This window comes from Plecotus auritus, assembly GCF_963455305.1.
Source record: "Plecotus auritus genome assembly, chromosome: 6".
NCBI lineage: Eukaryota > Metazoa > Chordata > Mammalia > Chiroptera > Vespertilionidae > Plecotus > Plecotus auritus.
Window position 1 is genome coordinate 82,424,080 of NC_137773.1, and position 16,765 is coordinate 82,440,844.

A 16,765-nucleotide genomic window follows, 5' to 3' on the forward strand; every position below is an offset into this window, starting at 1 on the left:
TGGTTCCTGATGTTGAGCGCACAGCGTGAGGGGTGCAGATGGGGCCTCTGAGAAAGGCCAGGACATGGGAGGTTGTGGGGTGGCTGTTCTGAATTGAATCGTGTGGTAAGGGAGGGAGGTGACTTCAGCTGTCACCAAGAGGTTGAGGAAAACCTTCTAGACCTATCTGTTGGGTTTCATAATCCTGGGAGCCCAACAGCCTGAATTGGGCAGACAGACCCATACCTGCACTACCACAACCAGGAGGCAAAAGTCATTCTCTTCCTGTGCTCCTCGTGGTGCCTGCATACAGTAGATGCTCAAAAATGCACACTCTTGCCCTAGCCGGTTTGGCTCACTGGATAGAGCGTCGGCCTGTGGACTGAAGGGTCCCAGGTTCGAATCCGGTCAAGGGCATGTACCTTGGTTGCGGGCACATCCCCAGTGGGGGGTGTGCAGGAGGCAGCTGATCGATGTTTCTCTCTCTGTAAAAAGTCAATAAAAATATATACTTTAAAAAAAATGCACACTCTTGAAATTATTATGCATCACCCCCCACCCCCAGATCACTTCTTAGTTGCAAAGAAGGGAAAATAATTTTTTTTCCAATGGAGAGGCCAGGCCAACTTTATCCCCTTGACTTGGAGAGCATACCCAGCCGCACTGTGGCAGGCACTGTGGGTCTCTGATATGTCCACCAAGGCCCAATGCACATGGGCTCCTGAGCAGGGAAATTTAGCCAGTGTGGCCAAGAAGCAGAATTTTAAACTTAGTTTATTTTTATTAATATAACTAGGGGCCCAGTGCACAAAGTCGTGCACCTTGAAAGGAACTGTGGGCCGAGAGGCTGCGGTGGGCACAAGGGTGGGTCTTGGCCCATCCTCTGCGCCCCTGCCCGGCCCCTCCTGCTGTGGCCCTCAGTCCTGCTGGCACTGCTCCCATGGACTGACAGCGCCCCTCAGGAGCAGGGGGAGGTGGAGAAGCCATGAGGGGTGATCAGGGCCAGCAGCGGGTGTGAGTGGGGCTGGCACCGGCAGTGGGTGCAAGCGGTGGCTCCAGTGCTGGCAGCAGGTGCGAGAGGGGGCGACTGGGCGCTGGCAGCGGGTGCAAGCGGGCCAGCACTGGCAGTAGGTGCGAGCACCGGGCAGGACTGTGGCATGTGGGAGCAAAGAATTTTCAATAACCACCAGAGGCTCGCCCCAATGACAGCAACTGGCGCCCTACCTTGGTCTGGCACCCCTGCTCACCTGCTCCACCATCCCGCTGTGGCTGACACCCACCATGTTCCGTGCACGCCTCCTGGTGGTCAGCACACATCATAGCAACTGGTTGTTCGGTTGTTCCTCCGTTCGGTCTATTTGCATGTTAGGGTTTTTTATATATATAGAAGATAATATACATTGAAATAGCCCCACGTGCCAGTGGCTGCTGTATCCAGCAGTGCAGTCTAGAGCTCACTCCCACTTAATAGATACACAAGACCCACGATGCCAGTACAACTTCAGCACGAGTTAAAACTGTGGCCAGCCTCTGGACAGTGCCTGGCCTCCTTGGAGAGTCATCATCAAGAAAAAGAACAAGTGGGGAAAGACGGTTCTAAACCTAAACCACAAGAGCCCTAACCGGTTTGGCTCAGTGGATAGAGCGTCGGCCTGCTGACTGAAGGGTCCTGGGTTCAATTCCGGTCAAGGGCATGTACCTTGGTTGCGGGCACATCCCCAGTAGGGGGTGTGCAGGAGGCAGCTGATCGATGTTTCTCTCTCATCGATGTTTCTAACTCTCTATCCCTCTCCCTTCCTCTCTGTAAAAAATCAATAAAATATATATTTTTTAAAAAAATAAATAAATAAATAAACCTAAACCACAAGAGACAGAGGAGGATTGAATGCCTCGCTATCCTTCTGGGGATAGCAGGGAAGTTAGAAGGTTGGCTGGATTTCCGAGGATGCTGTAGGGTATGTGTAAGTTGTGGGGGCGGGTAGCTCGTTTGGGGCAGGTTGAGAGTTACGAGTTACATTGGGACTTGTAAGGGGGCACTGAGAAGATGACCCTCCAGCAGCGGCTGGAAGGAGGACAGTGTAGGAACCAGATAGAGAATGTCAGGCAGAGGGCATAGCTGAAGCAAAGGCCCTGAGGCAGAGCAAGGAGAAGGCCCGCATGCCCTGAGCAGAGCATGGTGGCCTAGCGGACACCTTTGTGGAAGGGTCAATGGGGATCTATGGCGGATTGTGAGCAAGAAAGATTCCTGACCCGAGTTAATAGGCTGAGATTGCCGAAACCGGTTTGGCTCAGTGGATAGAGCGTTGGCTTGCGGACTGAAAGGTCCCAGGTTCGATTCCGGTCAAGGGCATGTACCTTGGTTGCGGGCATGTCCCCAGTAGGGGGTGTGCAGGAGGCAGCTGATCGATGTTTCTCTCTCATCGATGTTTCTAACTCTCTATCCCTCTCCCTTCCTCTCTGTAAAAAAATCAATAAAATATATTTAAAAAAAAAATAGGCTGAGATTGTTACTTTCGTTGTTTTTGCTGAATCATGCTTGTTTTGTCTGAAGTGTCCAGGAGCAAATAATTCCTTTTTGCAGAGAGCCTGAAGCCCCCACCTCCCCGGAGGCGCCCAAAGCCTCTGCTGAAGGTCCCAGTCCTGGGTCCCACCCTGACCCTCTGGGGTCCGGCTCAGAGCCCAGACACTGCAGGAAGAGGATTGCCATAGAGGTGGCTGCCTCTGCTCCTGCAGCCCCCCTGTGCCCAGACACCAAGACCCCTGGGCTCATACCTGCTGGCATGGCTCAGTGGTTGAGAGTCAAACTATGAACCAGGAGGTCACGGTTCAATTCCCAGTCAGGGCATATGCCTGAGTTGCAAGTTCAATCCCCAGTGTGGGGCATGCAGGAGAAAGCCAATAAATGATTTCCTCTTATCATTGATGTTTCTATCTCTCCCACTCCCTTCCTCTCTGAAATCAATACAAATATATTTTTAAAAAATATCTCTGGGCTCAGACCCCTGCCCAGCACCCAAGGCCCCTGCAACCACTGGTCCTCCAGCCCCTGCATTCTCCCCAGGGTTCAGCCTGGTTGGATCAGTGAGTACTGTGGGTTCAAGGGCACAGGGTAGTTGTAGAAGCTCAAGACCTCCCTGCCAGGTTCCCTGGCTGAGGCCAAAATCCCTAAGATTTTGACATGTGTAACTCAACAGTCTTTATCTCAGAGTTTACACAGATGAACCCACAGATGTCAGTCCTAAGGGCAGTAGGTGCTTTACAGACAGGAGAGGGAGGCACAGAAAGGTGGGGCATAATTGTGGAAGGCCCCAGGTGGGCAGTCATAATTTGAACCCAGGCTCCAAGGCAAGGGACACTGAAGTCAGAGAACTAACTACACAGAATCATCCTATATAATAAAAGCCTAATATGCTAAGTGTCCAGTCGTCGGGTCGTCCGTTCAACCAATCAAAGGGTAATATGCTAATGATATGCTAAGGCCGCTCAACCGCTCGCTATGACATGCACTGACCACCAGAGGGCAGACGCCCCAACTGGTAGGTTAGCTTGCTGCTGGGGTCTGGCCGATCAGGACTGAGCGAGACGGGCCGGACATGCCCTGGAGCCCTCCCCGGCCCCATGAACCAGTGGGGTCCCTCGGCCTGGCCTGCACCCTCTTGAAATCTGGGACTCCTTGGGGGATGTTGGAGAGCCGGTTTCAGCCCGATCCTGCAGGCCAGGCCAAGGGACCCCATGGGTGCATGAATTCGTGCACCAGGCCTCTAGTATACTAGTATAATTCTACTAGAGGCCGGGTGCACAAATTCGTGCACCAGTAGGGTCCCTAGGTCTGGCCTGCGGGATCAGGCCGAAACCAGCTCTCTGACATCCCCCGAGGGGTCCCGGATTGCGAGAGGGTGCAGGCCAGGCCGAGGGACCCCACCAGTGCATGATCGGGGCTGGGGAGGGTCATGGGAGGTTGGCCAGCTGAGGAGGGACCGCGGGAGGGCTCCAGGGCATGTCCCGCCTGTCTGGCTCAGTCCTGATCAGGCCGGACCCCAGCAGCAAGCTAACCTACTGGTCAGAGCACCTGCCCCCTGGTGGTCAGTGCTCATCATAGCGAGTGGTTGAGAGGACTTAGCATATCATTAGCATATTACACTTTGATTGGTTGAACGGACAACCAGACAACCGGACACTTAGCATATTAGGCTTTTATTATATAGGATCAGTCTGAGTTCCTTGGGCAGAGGTCCTGTAATTACAAGCACACCTCATTTTATTGCGTTTCACTTCCTTGTGCTTCACAGGTGTTGTAGTTTTTACAAATGGAAAGCAAGACCCTCCACCAGCAGAAAGGTTATTACCTGCTTTATTTCGATACTCACTGTGTTAAGATGGTCTGGATCCAACCCCACAGTATCTTCAAGGTATGGGTATATAAATAGTCTAAGCTCTGGAACCCCAGGATTTCAAAGTGTGGGAGGTCTGAGTCTGGATTTCTAGGGTTCTGGGAGATTCAAGAGCCTAGACCAGGGGTTGGCAAACTTATCTGTAAAAGGCCAGAGAGTCAGTATTCCAGCTCTGCAGCCCAAAGACCACCCAGTCCTCCAATAACGGTTAATGCTAAAGGTGAATGGTCAATAAGCCAAGTAGCTGGGCACCAATAAACCTTTGGACACCGAAATTTATTTATTTATTTTAGTTACTTAGTTTTGGTTTTCTTTTTTTGTATTTTTTTGGGGGTGGGGTACCGAAACTTAAATAGTTTGTGACTTCCAAGCTTTGTATAATAGTATTTTTTTAAAAATTATTTTCACTCAGCTGGTGTGGTTCAGTGGTTGAGCATTGACCTATGAACCAGGAAGTCACAGTTTGATTCCAGTCAGAGCATATGCCCAGGTTGCAGGCTCAATTCCCAGTGGTGAGTATGCAGGAGGCAGCTGATTAATGATTCTCTCTCATCATTGATGTTTCTATCTCTCCCTCTCTTAAATTAATAAAAATATACTTACAAAAATTCTTTTCAACCACGTAAAAATGTAATATCCGCCCTAACCGGTTTGGCTCAATGGATAGAGCGTCGGCCTGCGGACTCAAGGGTCCCAGGTTCGATTCCGGTCTAGGGCATGTACCTTGGTTGCAAGCACATCCCCAGTGGGGAGTGTGCAGGAGGCAGCTGATCGATGTCTCTCTCTCATCGATGTTTCAAACTCTCTATCTCTCTCCCTTCCTCTCTGTAAAAAATCAATAAAATATATTTTTAAAAAAATGTAATATCCATTCTTAGCTCATGGGCCACCAAAAAAAAAAAAAAAAAAAAGGCAGTATCTGGATTTGGCCTATGGGTCCAAACAGCCCTGGCCAGTAGAAATAAAAGACAAACCACACACATAATTTTTAACTTTCTAGTAGAATTAAGAACAGTTTTGTAATATGTTTCACATCACTCTATATCTCAAAAATGTGATCATTTTAGCATGTGATCAATATGAAAAATGACCAATGAAGTTTGTGACACCTTTTTCTGGACCATGTCTTTGAAATCTGGCTTGTTTCCCACTCACAACACAACTAGAAACATCTTTGAGAGAAACATCCATCAGCTGCCTCTTGCATGCCCCATACTGGGGAGTGAACCTGCAACCAGCCATGTGCCCTGACTGGGAATCAAACTGGTGACCTCGGTGTATGGGACAATGCTCAATCAACTAAGCCACATTGGCCAGGGCTAAGCTCTTATGTGGCACAACGTCCCAGGCATATTTGGGGGCATGTGGTGAATATCAATGCCTGGGAAGCAGACCATTTCACAGGTGGGAGACTGAGGCTGGGTGGTTTTGCAGGGCTTGCCCCGGTCTCCAGCAGGTGCACAGGCTGGCAGGTGCTTCTAGGGTTTGGAGCCATCTAGGCTCAGTCTTCTTGTTTCTGTTTCAGCTCCTGGCCTCCCTAATAGAAATGCTGTAGGGGGACCCAGCACCCCGGGATGTGGGCGGGCTGCTGTCCTGTGAGTATGCCTGCCTGGACTGGCATTGCCGGTGGTCTTAATCTAGCATCTAGAAGGGGTTCAGGAATCTGGAGAAGGTGCTGTGTGTAAATTAATCAAGAGTCCAGAGACAAAACATAATTTTGGAAGGCTTTTTGGGGGGCCAGAGGAGCTTGGCTGTAGGAACCAAGTTCTCTCTGGACCCCTTGCTTTTTATTAACACAAATTGTCCTAAACAAGGTAGATATACATATCAAAGGTAAGGTTTGGTATACAGAATCCATTGTCAGATTGGAGGAAGTGCCTAAGGCTGTTCAGGTGTTTGGCCAGTAGGAGGCAATAACATGTAGATTAAGATGCCCTCAGCTGTCTGGCAGCAAGCAATCATTTATGCATCCTTTTCAGGTTTGGAGAAATGCCCTCAGCCATCCCATATGATTCAGCCCTGCTGACATGCTGGAATTGGCTTCCCGCATGGCATGAGTTGGACACAGGGCTATGGGCATAGGTGGGGGTCACATGTAAGTTCTCAGAGACCCCCAACTCAGATGGTATCCCTAGGGAGTAAGTGGTTGCCCCCTGGACAAGCACCAGGGGCCAGGGCATGGCAAGGAGACCCATGGCCATGTTGCCAGCAGCCACTGACCTCTGCAGGCTCTTAAGACCTCTTCATAGTGCCTCCAGAGTGCCCTGGGGCCCACCTCTTGCCCAACAGGACCTGCATGGAATCTACCTGAACACCCCTTGCCCCTACCACCCTCACAGCTCTCACCTAGACACCAAGAAACTGCACTGTTCCCATACTCAGAGTTGCATTGCCTCATTGTTGACCCTCCCACTTTCACTGGTCCCCATTTCACAGATGATGAAACTGAGACCCAGAAGGGAAGGAACTCCCCCAAGACCATCCAGCTAGGACTTGAACCCTGAAGAAAGGAGTCTTCAGATAGATGGAATGGGAGAATGACAGGCAGAGAAAGAGGAAGCAAACATTGAGAGAGTGGGGAGCCAGCGATGGGTGCTCCCCAGGGAAGGGGCATTGGTAAGTCATCTCTGAGCCCTCACAGAGTCCAAACAGCCACTTGTCAAATGCGTTAAACTCCTGCTAAAACCGGTTTGGCTCAGTGGATAGAGCGTTGGCCTGTGGACTGAGGGGTCTCAGGTTCGATTCCGGTCAAGGGCACGTAACTTGGTTGCGGGCACATCCCCAGTGGGAGGTGTGCAGGAGGCAGCTGATCGATGTTTCTAACTCTCTATCCCTCTCCCTTCCTCTCTGTAAAAAATCAATAAAATATATATTTTAAAAAATGTGTCAAACTCCTATACATGCTTCAGAACCTCATCTCATGTCTCCTTTTATGTGCAACTTTCCTTGATCCATCCAGCCAGTGAAGCCTCGACTTCCCTTTCAGGTTCCTCCACCACAGACTCCTTTTTCTGTACTGTACTTGTTCACATGGGGCAAGGGACTTTGTGCCTGGCTCTGTCTCCCCAAGGACGGGCAGGAGCTAAGGTCTCATGGAAGCCAGGATTGCCTAGCAAGGAACTGGCCCAGAGGCCGTGTCAGGGAACTTTTGATGAATGAACAAATTACTGAATAAGTGAATTAATTTATTCTGTTATTTATTAATTTATTGGCTTATTTGTACAAGCAAACATCACCTATTGAGCACCAACTGTGTGCCTGGTCTGGTAGCTTGGTAGCTTCAGCCTTATCCCCAAGACATCTCCTGACTTCAACTCTGCTGTTTCATATACCCCTCCATCCCCCATCATTCCTCAGCCCAGAATTCAAGGTCCCTTCTCATCCCCCATCCCCCAATCTATCTGATTGATCTCTACACTCTTTGGATCACTGATGGTCCCTCTAGGTCTTTTTTTCTGCCAGGAACATGAATCCCTTTTGGACTGGCAAACTCCTACTCATCCATCAGAGCCCCAGCACCAATGGACCCTTCCTCTGAGGACTCCTCCAGTTCCCTTGTCCACCACCCATCTATGGATTTCCTGGAGGGAGGCTAAATTGGGAGGTGCTTCTAAGTGGCAGGAAGGAGTCCTCACTCATGCACCAAGGGAATTAGGGTTCCATCCAACAATTCCCTGTCTGCCATCACTGCAGAAAGGGAAATTGAGACCAAGAAAGGGTGAGAGAGCCTCTTATTGGCCCCCCAGCAGGGAGAGGGCAGGCGTGCCACGCCTTGGCAGTCGAAAGCCCCTGCCCCTCCCTTCCTCAGTTTCCCTTCGGGACTCCTGGGAATGAGGCGCTCCGCTGGGGCGGGTGTAGGGGCGGCGGACCGAATTCAGGAAGTCCGCGGCCGCAGGAATCCAGCGCATCCCGGCCTTATAAGGACAAGTGCGCCAGGGGCCAATCAGCGGTGTGGGCGGGGTCGGACCCGCGCGTCCCGCCAGCGCACCCGCCAAGTCGTGGGTCCCGCCGCCGCCGTAGCCGCCGCCGCCGCCGCCGCTGCCGGCATGAGCTCCACGCAGTTCAACAAGGGACCCTCGTACGGGCTTTCGGCTGAGGTCAAGAACCGGGTGAGTGAGGGGTGCCCCCAGAGATCCTGCACCGTCTAGGCTCCCGGACATCTAGGCATAGGGGCTCTGGGATGAAAGTGGCCCTCCTCGTCCCCAACATCTGCGGTTCTGGGGGCGCCCACCGAGACTCCCGAGATTCTGGGGGAGCAGAGAGATCTGCGACCTGGCACTGACCCAGCGTCTAGGAGTGATCAGGTCTGACCTCTTCCCCAGCCCTCCCCACCTAAACCCCACAGCCCTGGGCCCTTCCAGCGCTTCAAGGCCGGAGAGAAAACTGAGGGGCTGAGAAACTCCAGCAGCCCCCTCCTCCTCTGGCCACACGTCTGTTTGGGGGACACTTAAGCTGTAGGAGGGGAAGCGGGTGGGCCAGGTGTTCTTTTTAAATTAGGGTGTGGGCACCCCCCCACAGGAATTTCCCAACCTCTTACACCTGGGAGGGAGGCAACAAGGGGAAGTTGTTCGGAGGAGGAGGACGCCTTGGGCTGTTCCCTTGTATGTTCTCTTTGTCTCCTTCTGACAAAGGAACAGCAAAGGGGTCCACAGGATGCCCGGGTCCCCTAAAATGTGTGTTAGGGGATTTAGGGTTCCATCCAACAATTCCCTGTCTGCCATCAGTGTAACCTAGAAACACGGGGTGGGGCCAATGGGGGACACTTTTTAAGAAAACTCTTGTGGTTCTGGCTCAGAGAAGGGCAGACACTTTTGGAGGGTCACACAGCCTGGCCCATCTAGGGAAGGGGGAGCACAGGGGGTGATTCCAGATCTATGGGAAGGTCTCAGGCCTGATAAGCAAGGGCCTTTCCAGCTGAGGGGCGTTTGCCATTCCTGCGCAACGCCCCCCCCCCCCCCCCGCCTTCGCCCCCCCCCCCCCACACACACATCCTCCCACCAGACATCTGGGAAGGAAGCCTGCCTGGGCATGCTGAGGACACAGTCCGGCCAGCCCCGGACGGGCACCTGCAGTTGGCACCTTAGGCAGTTGGCACCCTAGGACCTGCAACAGGAGGGAGAACTCTCCATTGCCTCCAGTGGGCTCCTTGGAGCCTCCCTCCATCCCTTTGACAAAAGGGGAAGCTGAAGCTTAGGAAGCTATGGGATAGAGAATAGTCACTCAGCAGGCTCTGCCCTCCCCCCCCATGAGTCCCCCCTCCAACAATAATCCCACAGAGTGAACATTGAACGTTGACAGACTGCCTGTGCAGGCACATGGCATGCTGTCCCACACAGCCAAGGCAGTTTAAGGGCCCCAGTTTGCACACAGAGCTGCCCAGGACCACACAGCATGCAAACGGCAGAGTCAGGACTGGAACCAGACCTGTTGCATCCAGCGCCTGATGACCCCTGGTCCTCCTGGACCTGGCGTTTATCCCTGGGCAGCAGGAAGCGTGTGAGAACCGGGTAGCTTCAGAGATGGAGTGAGATAGGGACAGGCTGATACCTGCACGGGTGAGTAAGGTCAGAGGCTCCCTGAAGTCAGGCCTCAGTTTGCAAGTTTGGAGTGTGAATTGGCCACCTACCAGCTTGCCACGGTCACTTGTCCCTCTTCCTATGGCTTGGAGCCCAGGCCCTGCCCACTTTTCCAGCCACTTAAGACAGGGGAGACCCAGAGACCTCTGTCTGGCCCCTGTGCCTCAGTTTACCTCCAGCTGGATCGCCTGAGGCAGGCGGTTGTCCATTGTGTCCCTCTGAGCAGCTATGGCCATTTGATTCTGGGCTGGGTGACTGACTTTTAGACCATTGGGAACAGCTGGTCCCAATTTAGCAGATTTCGCAGAAGGCGGTGGCTGCATTCCTGGCAGTTTGCGGTGGTGAAGAATGCTTCAGGCCACTGTGGGGAGGGCCAGGCGCCTTTGCCCAGGACCCTGGCCCCCTTGAGCCGTCATGGACGGGCCCCAGCTGGGCAGGCGTTCCAGGCATCCAGACCAGCCCATCTGCCTCAGGCTCAGCCATCAGGACGTGACCCTGCTCATTCCTCAAGCTGAACAAAGCTTCATCAGGGCTGGGCTGCTCCCCTAGCCCTGGGAACCAGGAGACTGCAGCCTGAGGGGGTGGGCCAAGGGGATCGGGTTAGCCGATCAGCCTAATGCCTTTGTCTCCCCTGGGCCCTGGGCGGGTGATTCCATATCATATCACGAGGGTTTATATGCAGTCACCAGGAGGCAGGCCAGGGTTCAGGAGACCCCTATGCAAACCATTCCAAACATTGATGGGAAACTGAGGTACAGGGAAGAGAAATCATGGGGGAGTTGGGGCAGAGCTGAGTAGGAATTAGGTCTGCAAAAGGTTTCAGTCCCCTGGGGGATGGGAGGAGAGGAAAAGAAAGGGCCTCCCCAGTGGGGATCTATGAGTAAAGGTGGGCAGGGGGTCTGGAGCAGAAAAACGCACCCAGTGGGACAGTCAGGTCCTGAACAGGGGCTGGACTCAGCTTTCTACCACTCCCAAGGACTGCCCTGGGGCTGACCAACTCTGCCCATTTTGGCCTGGGTCTCCCTGACTTCTTGGGGCTTCCCTGGGCTTCAGCCGTTCTGACTTTCTCAACAGTCAGTGCTCTGAGATGCTGCCACTGGAAACGGGGTGCGTGTGTGTGTGTGTGTGTGTGTGTGTGTGTGTGTGTGTGTGTGCGCGCGCGCACGCGCGCGCGCACTTGTGGGCAATGGGCGTGCGCTGATGGGGGACCAGGAGTACTTTTATCCAGAGACAGCACTGAGCTGGACAGCAAAGCTCAAGGCGGATGGAGGGGGGATGCATCATAAGCAAGAAGCTATATTATAACAGAAGGTGGAGATAAAAGACAGAAAGAAAATAAGGAGGCAGGGCCAGGGAGAGAGGGGTACCCGAGGAGGGCGTCATAGCTAGCGTGGTCAGGGAAGTCCTCTCCAAAGAGGTGACCTCCAAGCTGTGACTGGATGGAAGGTAGGGACCCAGCCATGCAAACATCTGAGTCAAAAGTGACAGCACATGCGAAGGCCCTGAGCCAGTAACTGGTATGGCCAGTTCTAGGCACAGAGAATGGTTTGGTGGTCCCTCTGCAAGTTAAACAGAATCACCACATGACCCATCAATTCCACTCCTAGATATGTTCCCAAACTAATTAAAGTAGGTGTTTAAGAAAACCTGTACATGGATATTCACAGCAGCAGGACTCACAATGGCTAAGAGATGGAAACGGCCTAACTGCCCATCAACTGGTCAATGGATACACACACTGTGGTTCATCCACACAATGGAATGTTACTCAGCCATGGAAAGGAATGAGGCACTGACACGCTACAACATGGATGGATAGACCTTGGACACATGCTACTAGTGAGAGAAGCCAGACGCAAAAGGCCACATAGTGTGTGATTCCATTTATGTGAAATGTCCACACCAGGCACATCCACAGACAGGAAGTGGAAACAGAAGGGTTTGTCTCTAGTGCAGGTAGAGCAAGGAGATGAGGGTTTGGCACCATTGGAAGTGGATTAGAGCCAAAGTTTGTCGGGGAGAGATAGGAGCGTGCCTGTGGAGGGTGGTTTATCTGTGCCTATGAGTGTCCCTGCTGATGGGACACAGCTCCGTAGTGTGGGGTCGTCCAGACCCCTCTGTCTCCTCCCTATGGAGCCACCAGCCTCACCCCATCAGGAGCTTCAGAGAACTTCTGCCGGGTGTGTCCTCATCCCCATCTTATGCCCTCTGCTCCTGCAGCTTCTGTCCAAGTATGACCCTCAGAAGGAGGCGGAACTCCGAAGCTGGATCGAGGGACTCACAGGCCTGTCTATTGGTCCCGACTTCCAGAAGGGTCTGAAGGATGGAATTATCCTGTGCACGTGAGTGTGGGTGTTGGCACAGGCTTGCCATCCGGATTGTCCTGCACAGTGTGGTCGTGCTCCACTTGCCGTTTGAAGCCTGCTTGCTTTACCCTCAATGAGTGTGTGCATGTGTGTGTGTTATTGCTTTGCTGAGGATCTCTAGCAGGAAGCATCCTTGTCTTATGCCCTTCCTTTCATGGGAGAGCCTCTAAAGTTTCCGGAGGCCTTTCTCTGCTGTATCCTACTCAACTATAGTTCCAACATTCTGTGGTTTGCACATTTGAATGGAAATTCTCAGATTCGCTCCCAGAAATCAGGGGTTCTGGATTATACTCCCAACACCCATTATTGTCACTCTTTAGCATCTTTGCTTTGTGGGTGAAGATGACATTGCAAGAGGGGAAACTAAGGCCCAGAAAGAAGCAGTGAGGTTGACAAGGAAAGTGGCTAAGAGTATAATTAGCCTCTTGGGTCTGTGAGATTCAGGTTCACCTATGCTAATGGAGGTTCCTGTCTCCTCCCCTCCCATGTTTTCCCTCCCCCAGACTCATGAATAAGCTGCAGCCGGGCTCAGTCCCCAAGATCAACCGCTCCATGCAAAACTGGCACCAGGTGAGGGACTGTCGGGCGCAGTAAGGATGGGGCTGGAGGACCCCATCTGACCTGTGGGCAGTCTGAGGTCCTCTCACAGCCCCTTTTGTGTCTCCTCCCAGCTAGAAAACCTCTCCAACTTCATCAAGGCCATGGTCAGCTACGGCATGAACTCTGTGGACCTGTTCGAGGCCAATGACCTGTTTGAGAGTGGAAACATGACACAGGTGCAGGTGTCTCTTCTGGCTCTGGCAGGGAAGGTGAGGCCCAGAGAGGGGCAGCGACCTGCCCAAAGCCACACAGCAGATGATACAGATTTACAGATGCTGACAGTCTATCCCTTCTTGGGCTCACAGTCTGATGGAGAAAGCAGACAATAAACCAAAAAAATTTTTTTGTTTCAAAAGTCTTTATATTTAAAATTCTTAATTTTTTTGTATTTTTTGTTAATCATCAACAAGGATATTTTTTCATTGATTTTTAGAGAGAGTGGGAGGGAGGGAGGAGGGGAGAGAGAAAGAGAAATATTGACGTGAGAGAGACACATCGATTGGTTGACCGGGGCCAGGGATTGAACCTGCAGCCTAGGTATGTACCCTTGACTGGGAATGGAACCCGAGGCCCTTTGGTGCACAAGCGATGCCCTAACCACTTAGCAACACTGGCCAGGGCAAAACTTTCTGTTTTAGAGCAAGCAGTTTTAGGCTCACACCAAAATTGAGAGGAAGCTACAGAGATTTCGCATATACCCCCTGGTCAGGTACAGCCCACCCCCGCTCAGACACAGCGTCCCCCACCATCCACATCCTCACTGGAGTTTGAACCATTTATTACCACTGATGAACGGCCAAGCACACCTCCTCAGAGCCTAGAGTTTACAAGAGGGTTCCCTCTTCAAGTCATTTTCTTATAAGCTATAAGTCATAGATTGTGAGACATGCCTGGAGGAAGAAGAAAGAATTAGACCAGTGTGTGGGGTCTAGTGACCCTTAAACCAAGACCAGGGTAGGTTGGAACAGTGTTTCCAGAGGAAGGAATAGCAAGGCCCTAATGTAGGAATAGGGAGGAGGTTCTCGTGTCAGGAATGGTGTTCTGAGTGGTGTTTTCAAGGGCTGCCCCATGAGGACCCGGGACGGGGAGATCAGCGAGGAGCCAGGGGCAAGTGTCCAAGTGAGAGATGGTGGTCATGGCCTGAGCAGTAAGAATTGGGTAGAAGGTGATGAAAGATGAGACCCCCCCACCCCAGAATGCTTGGCCTGAGCAACAAGAAGGCTGGGGGCCAACAGGGCCTCTGAATCTGAAGCCTAAGTCATTGGGCAGCAGGCAAAGGGGACAGGTTGCAGCCCGATCCTCCTCCAGGCTCACACACTCTGGGACTGGCTCAGGAGTCCAGGCTGCCCCACCCTGATACTCCCAGCCCCCCTTCCCTCCAGGCCAAGACTAAGGGGCTGCAGAGTGGCGTGGACATTGGCATCAAGTACTCAGAGAAGCAGGAGCGGAACTTTGATGATGCCACCATGAAGGCAGGCCAGTGTGTCATCGGGCTCCAGGTGGGCACCAGGGCCCATCGGGGGTAGGGGGGAGATTCTGCTGTGACCCAAGCCCTGTCCCACTCAGTGGCCTCTTGAGTTTCAGGCAGCCTGACCTCTCCTGCCTGTCTTCCTGCAGATGGGTACCAACAAGTGTGCCAGCCAGTCAGGCATGACGGCCTACGGTACAAGAAGGCATCTGTACGACCCCAAGAACCATATCCTGCCACCCATGGACCACTCAACCATCAGCCTGCAAATGGGCACCAACAAGTGTGCCAGCCAGGTGGGCCTCACCCAGTCCCCCTCAGGCACGCCCCCACCTGGCCCAAACCCTTGTTCTCCATTGACACCCCCACCCTGGGCTTCCCTCCTGCCTTCTCTGTCTCTGTCTCTGCCTCAGCTTACTATGTGTCCCCAAGGAAGTTTCTACCTAGCTCTATGCCTCAGTTTCCCTCAAGGGATTGACCTGAGGTCCATTCAACTCTGAAATTTTTAGACCCTGTGGTTCTCACTTTTCCTGCTATGTCACATGTAACAGTGTGGTGGGGTTTTGGAGCTCTCAGGTTTTCAGGAGGCCTTGGCTCCAGACTAGGAAGCTTCCTGACTGGCAGGGAGAGCTGGGCCCAAACACCCCTGGTTCAAAGGAGAGGGTCACTGGTAATGAATCATCTCAGCATAGACAGGAAAGAGGGTGTCTGAGCAGGGCTTGGAAGGATGCAGAGGAGTTTGTGCTGTGACTGTAAAGGGAGATGGGAGATGGTGTGGAAATTTTGGGGCGTTACATTTCCCTCATCCCTCCCATCCTGATGCTCTCTCTTCCCTCTTCAGGTGGGCATGACGGCTCCTGGGACCCGGCGGCACATCTATGACACCAAGCTGGGGACCGACAAGTGTGACAATTCCTCCATGTCTCTGCAAATGGGCTATACACAGGGTGCCAACCAGAGCGGCCAGGTCTTTGGCCTGGGCCGGCAGATATATGACCCCAAGTACTGTCCACAAGGCCCAATGGCTGACGGGGCTCCAGGGTCAGTTGGCGACTGCCCAAGCCCAGGGAAGGCCCCGGAGTACCCTCCATACTACCAAGAGGAGGCAGGCTACTGAGGCCCCATCCTTGCAGAGTGTCTCTTCACGTCATTGTCCCATCGGGAATTTGGGGTTTTTCTATGTTTTCATCTTATTTTTCTATGTGTTTAAGTTGAGGGTCTGTGAAAGCCAGATCCAGATGCATATAGGGTGGGGGTCCCTGCTAGGGCACACCCAGGTAGCAAATTTCCCAGCAGGCTTAGGGCCAAGTGGGGGCGGGGGGACAGGGAGAAACCTGTGCAGGGAGGGAAACTGGCCCCAAATGCTTCCGGTTGCTTCTGCCCCTCTTCTCTTTTCTCTGCTGATCAGTTTGTGGTTTCTATACCAACAGAAGTTTCAGGCAGTTTTAACAAAAGTAATTTTTTTGGGGGGTGGGGGGGGGTGGGAAGGAAGGAAGTTCCTTGGGAGAGGGCTGGACCATAGTCCCCAGATATTTTAGGCATGGTGAGGGATTGCATTTCCCCAGGACCCTCACAGGGCACCAGTGAGGAAACAGGCAGACAGGACAATAGAGTTCTGAGTGGTTGAGGCAAAGCCAGACCCCCACCTCTTCCACGCTTGTCCCCTCTCCCCCACCAAGTACTGCACAGGACCCCCACTAGGAGGCCCTCCCTGGGACCAGCCCCACCCAGGAGCCCTGGGACCAAGTGATAATGTGAAATACCAACTGTGGACCAAAGGCAATAAAAAGCTCTTTTTAAAAGGAAAAGAAGGTGAATTTTCTCTCATTTCTCTGTCCTCATCCTCTCAATTTTCTCTCACCTCTCACTTTTCTCAGACCCCTCTCTGCTCTCCTTATTCTCTCAATTTGGTTTTCACAGACCTAGCCCAGGACAGCCTAGTCAAGGCCAAAGAGCCGAATCTAGTCCCAAACAGCTGACACTAGTTCCAAAGAGCCAGCCTAGCCCAGGGGTCGGCAAACTCATTAGGCAACAGAGCCAAATACCAACAGTACAACAACTGAAATTTCTTTTGAGAGCCAAATTTTTTAAACTTCTTCTAACACCACTTCTTCAAAACAGACTCGCTCAGGCCGTGGTATTTTGTGGAAGAGCCACACTCAAGGGGCCAAAGAGCCGCATGTGGCTCGCGAGACGCAGTTTGCCGACCACAGGCCTAGACCCTAAGAGTCAGTCTAGCCCAGTGGTCGGCAAACTGCAACTCGCGAGCCACATGCGGCTCTTTGGTCCCTTGAGTGTGGCTCTTCCACAAAATACCACATGCGGGTACGCATGTACAGTGCAATTGAAACTTCGTGGCCCACGCGCAGAAGTCGGTTTTTGGCT

The 16,765-nt window shown here is 52.6% G+C and overlaps 1 protein-coding gene across 1 annotated transcript; it reads left to right on the forward strand.

Moving 5' to 3' along the window:
- Positions 1-8,342: 8,342 nt before the first annotated feature.
- On the forward strand, positions 8,343-16,184 carry CNN2 (calponin 2). Its single transcript, XM_080672758.1, has 7 exons — positions 8,343-8,479; positions 12,167-12,288; positions 12,816-12,882; positions 12,984-13,121; positions 14,295-14,411; positions 14,530-14,676; positions 15,222-16,184. The coding sequence occupies exons 1-7, from the start codon at positions 8,417-8,419 to the stop codon at positions 15,495-15,497; spliced, it is 930 nt and encodes a 309-aa protein (XP_080528884.1). The 5' UTR covers positions 8,343-8,416; the 3' UTR covers positions 15,498-16,184.
- The last annotated feature ends 581 nt before the right edge of the window (positions 16,185-16,765 follow it).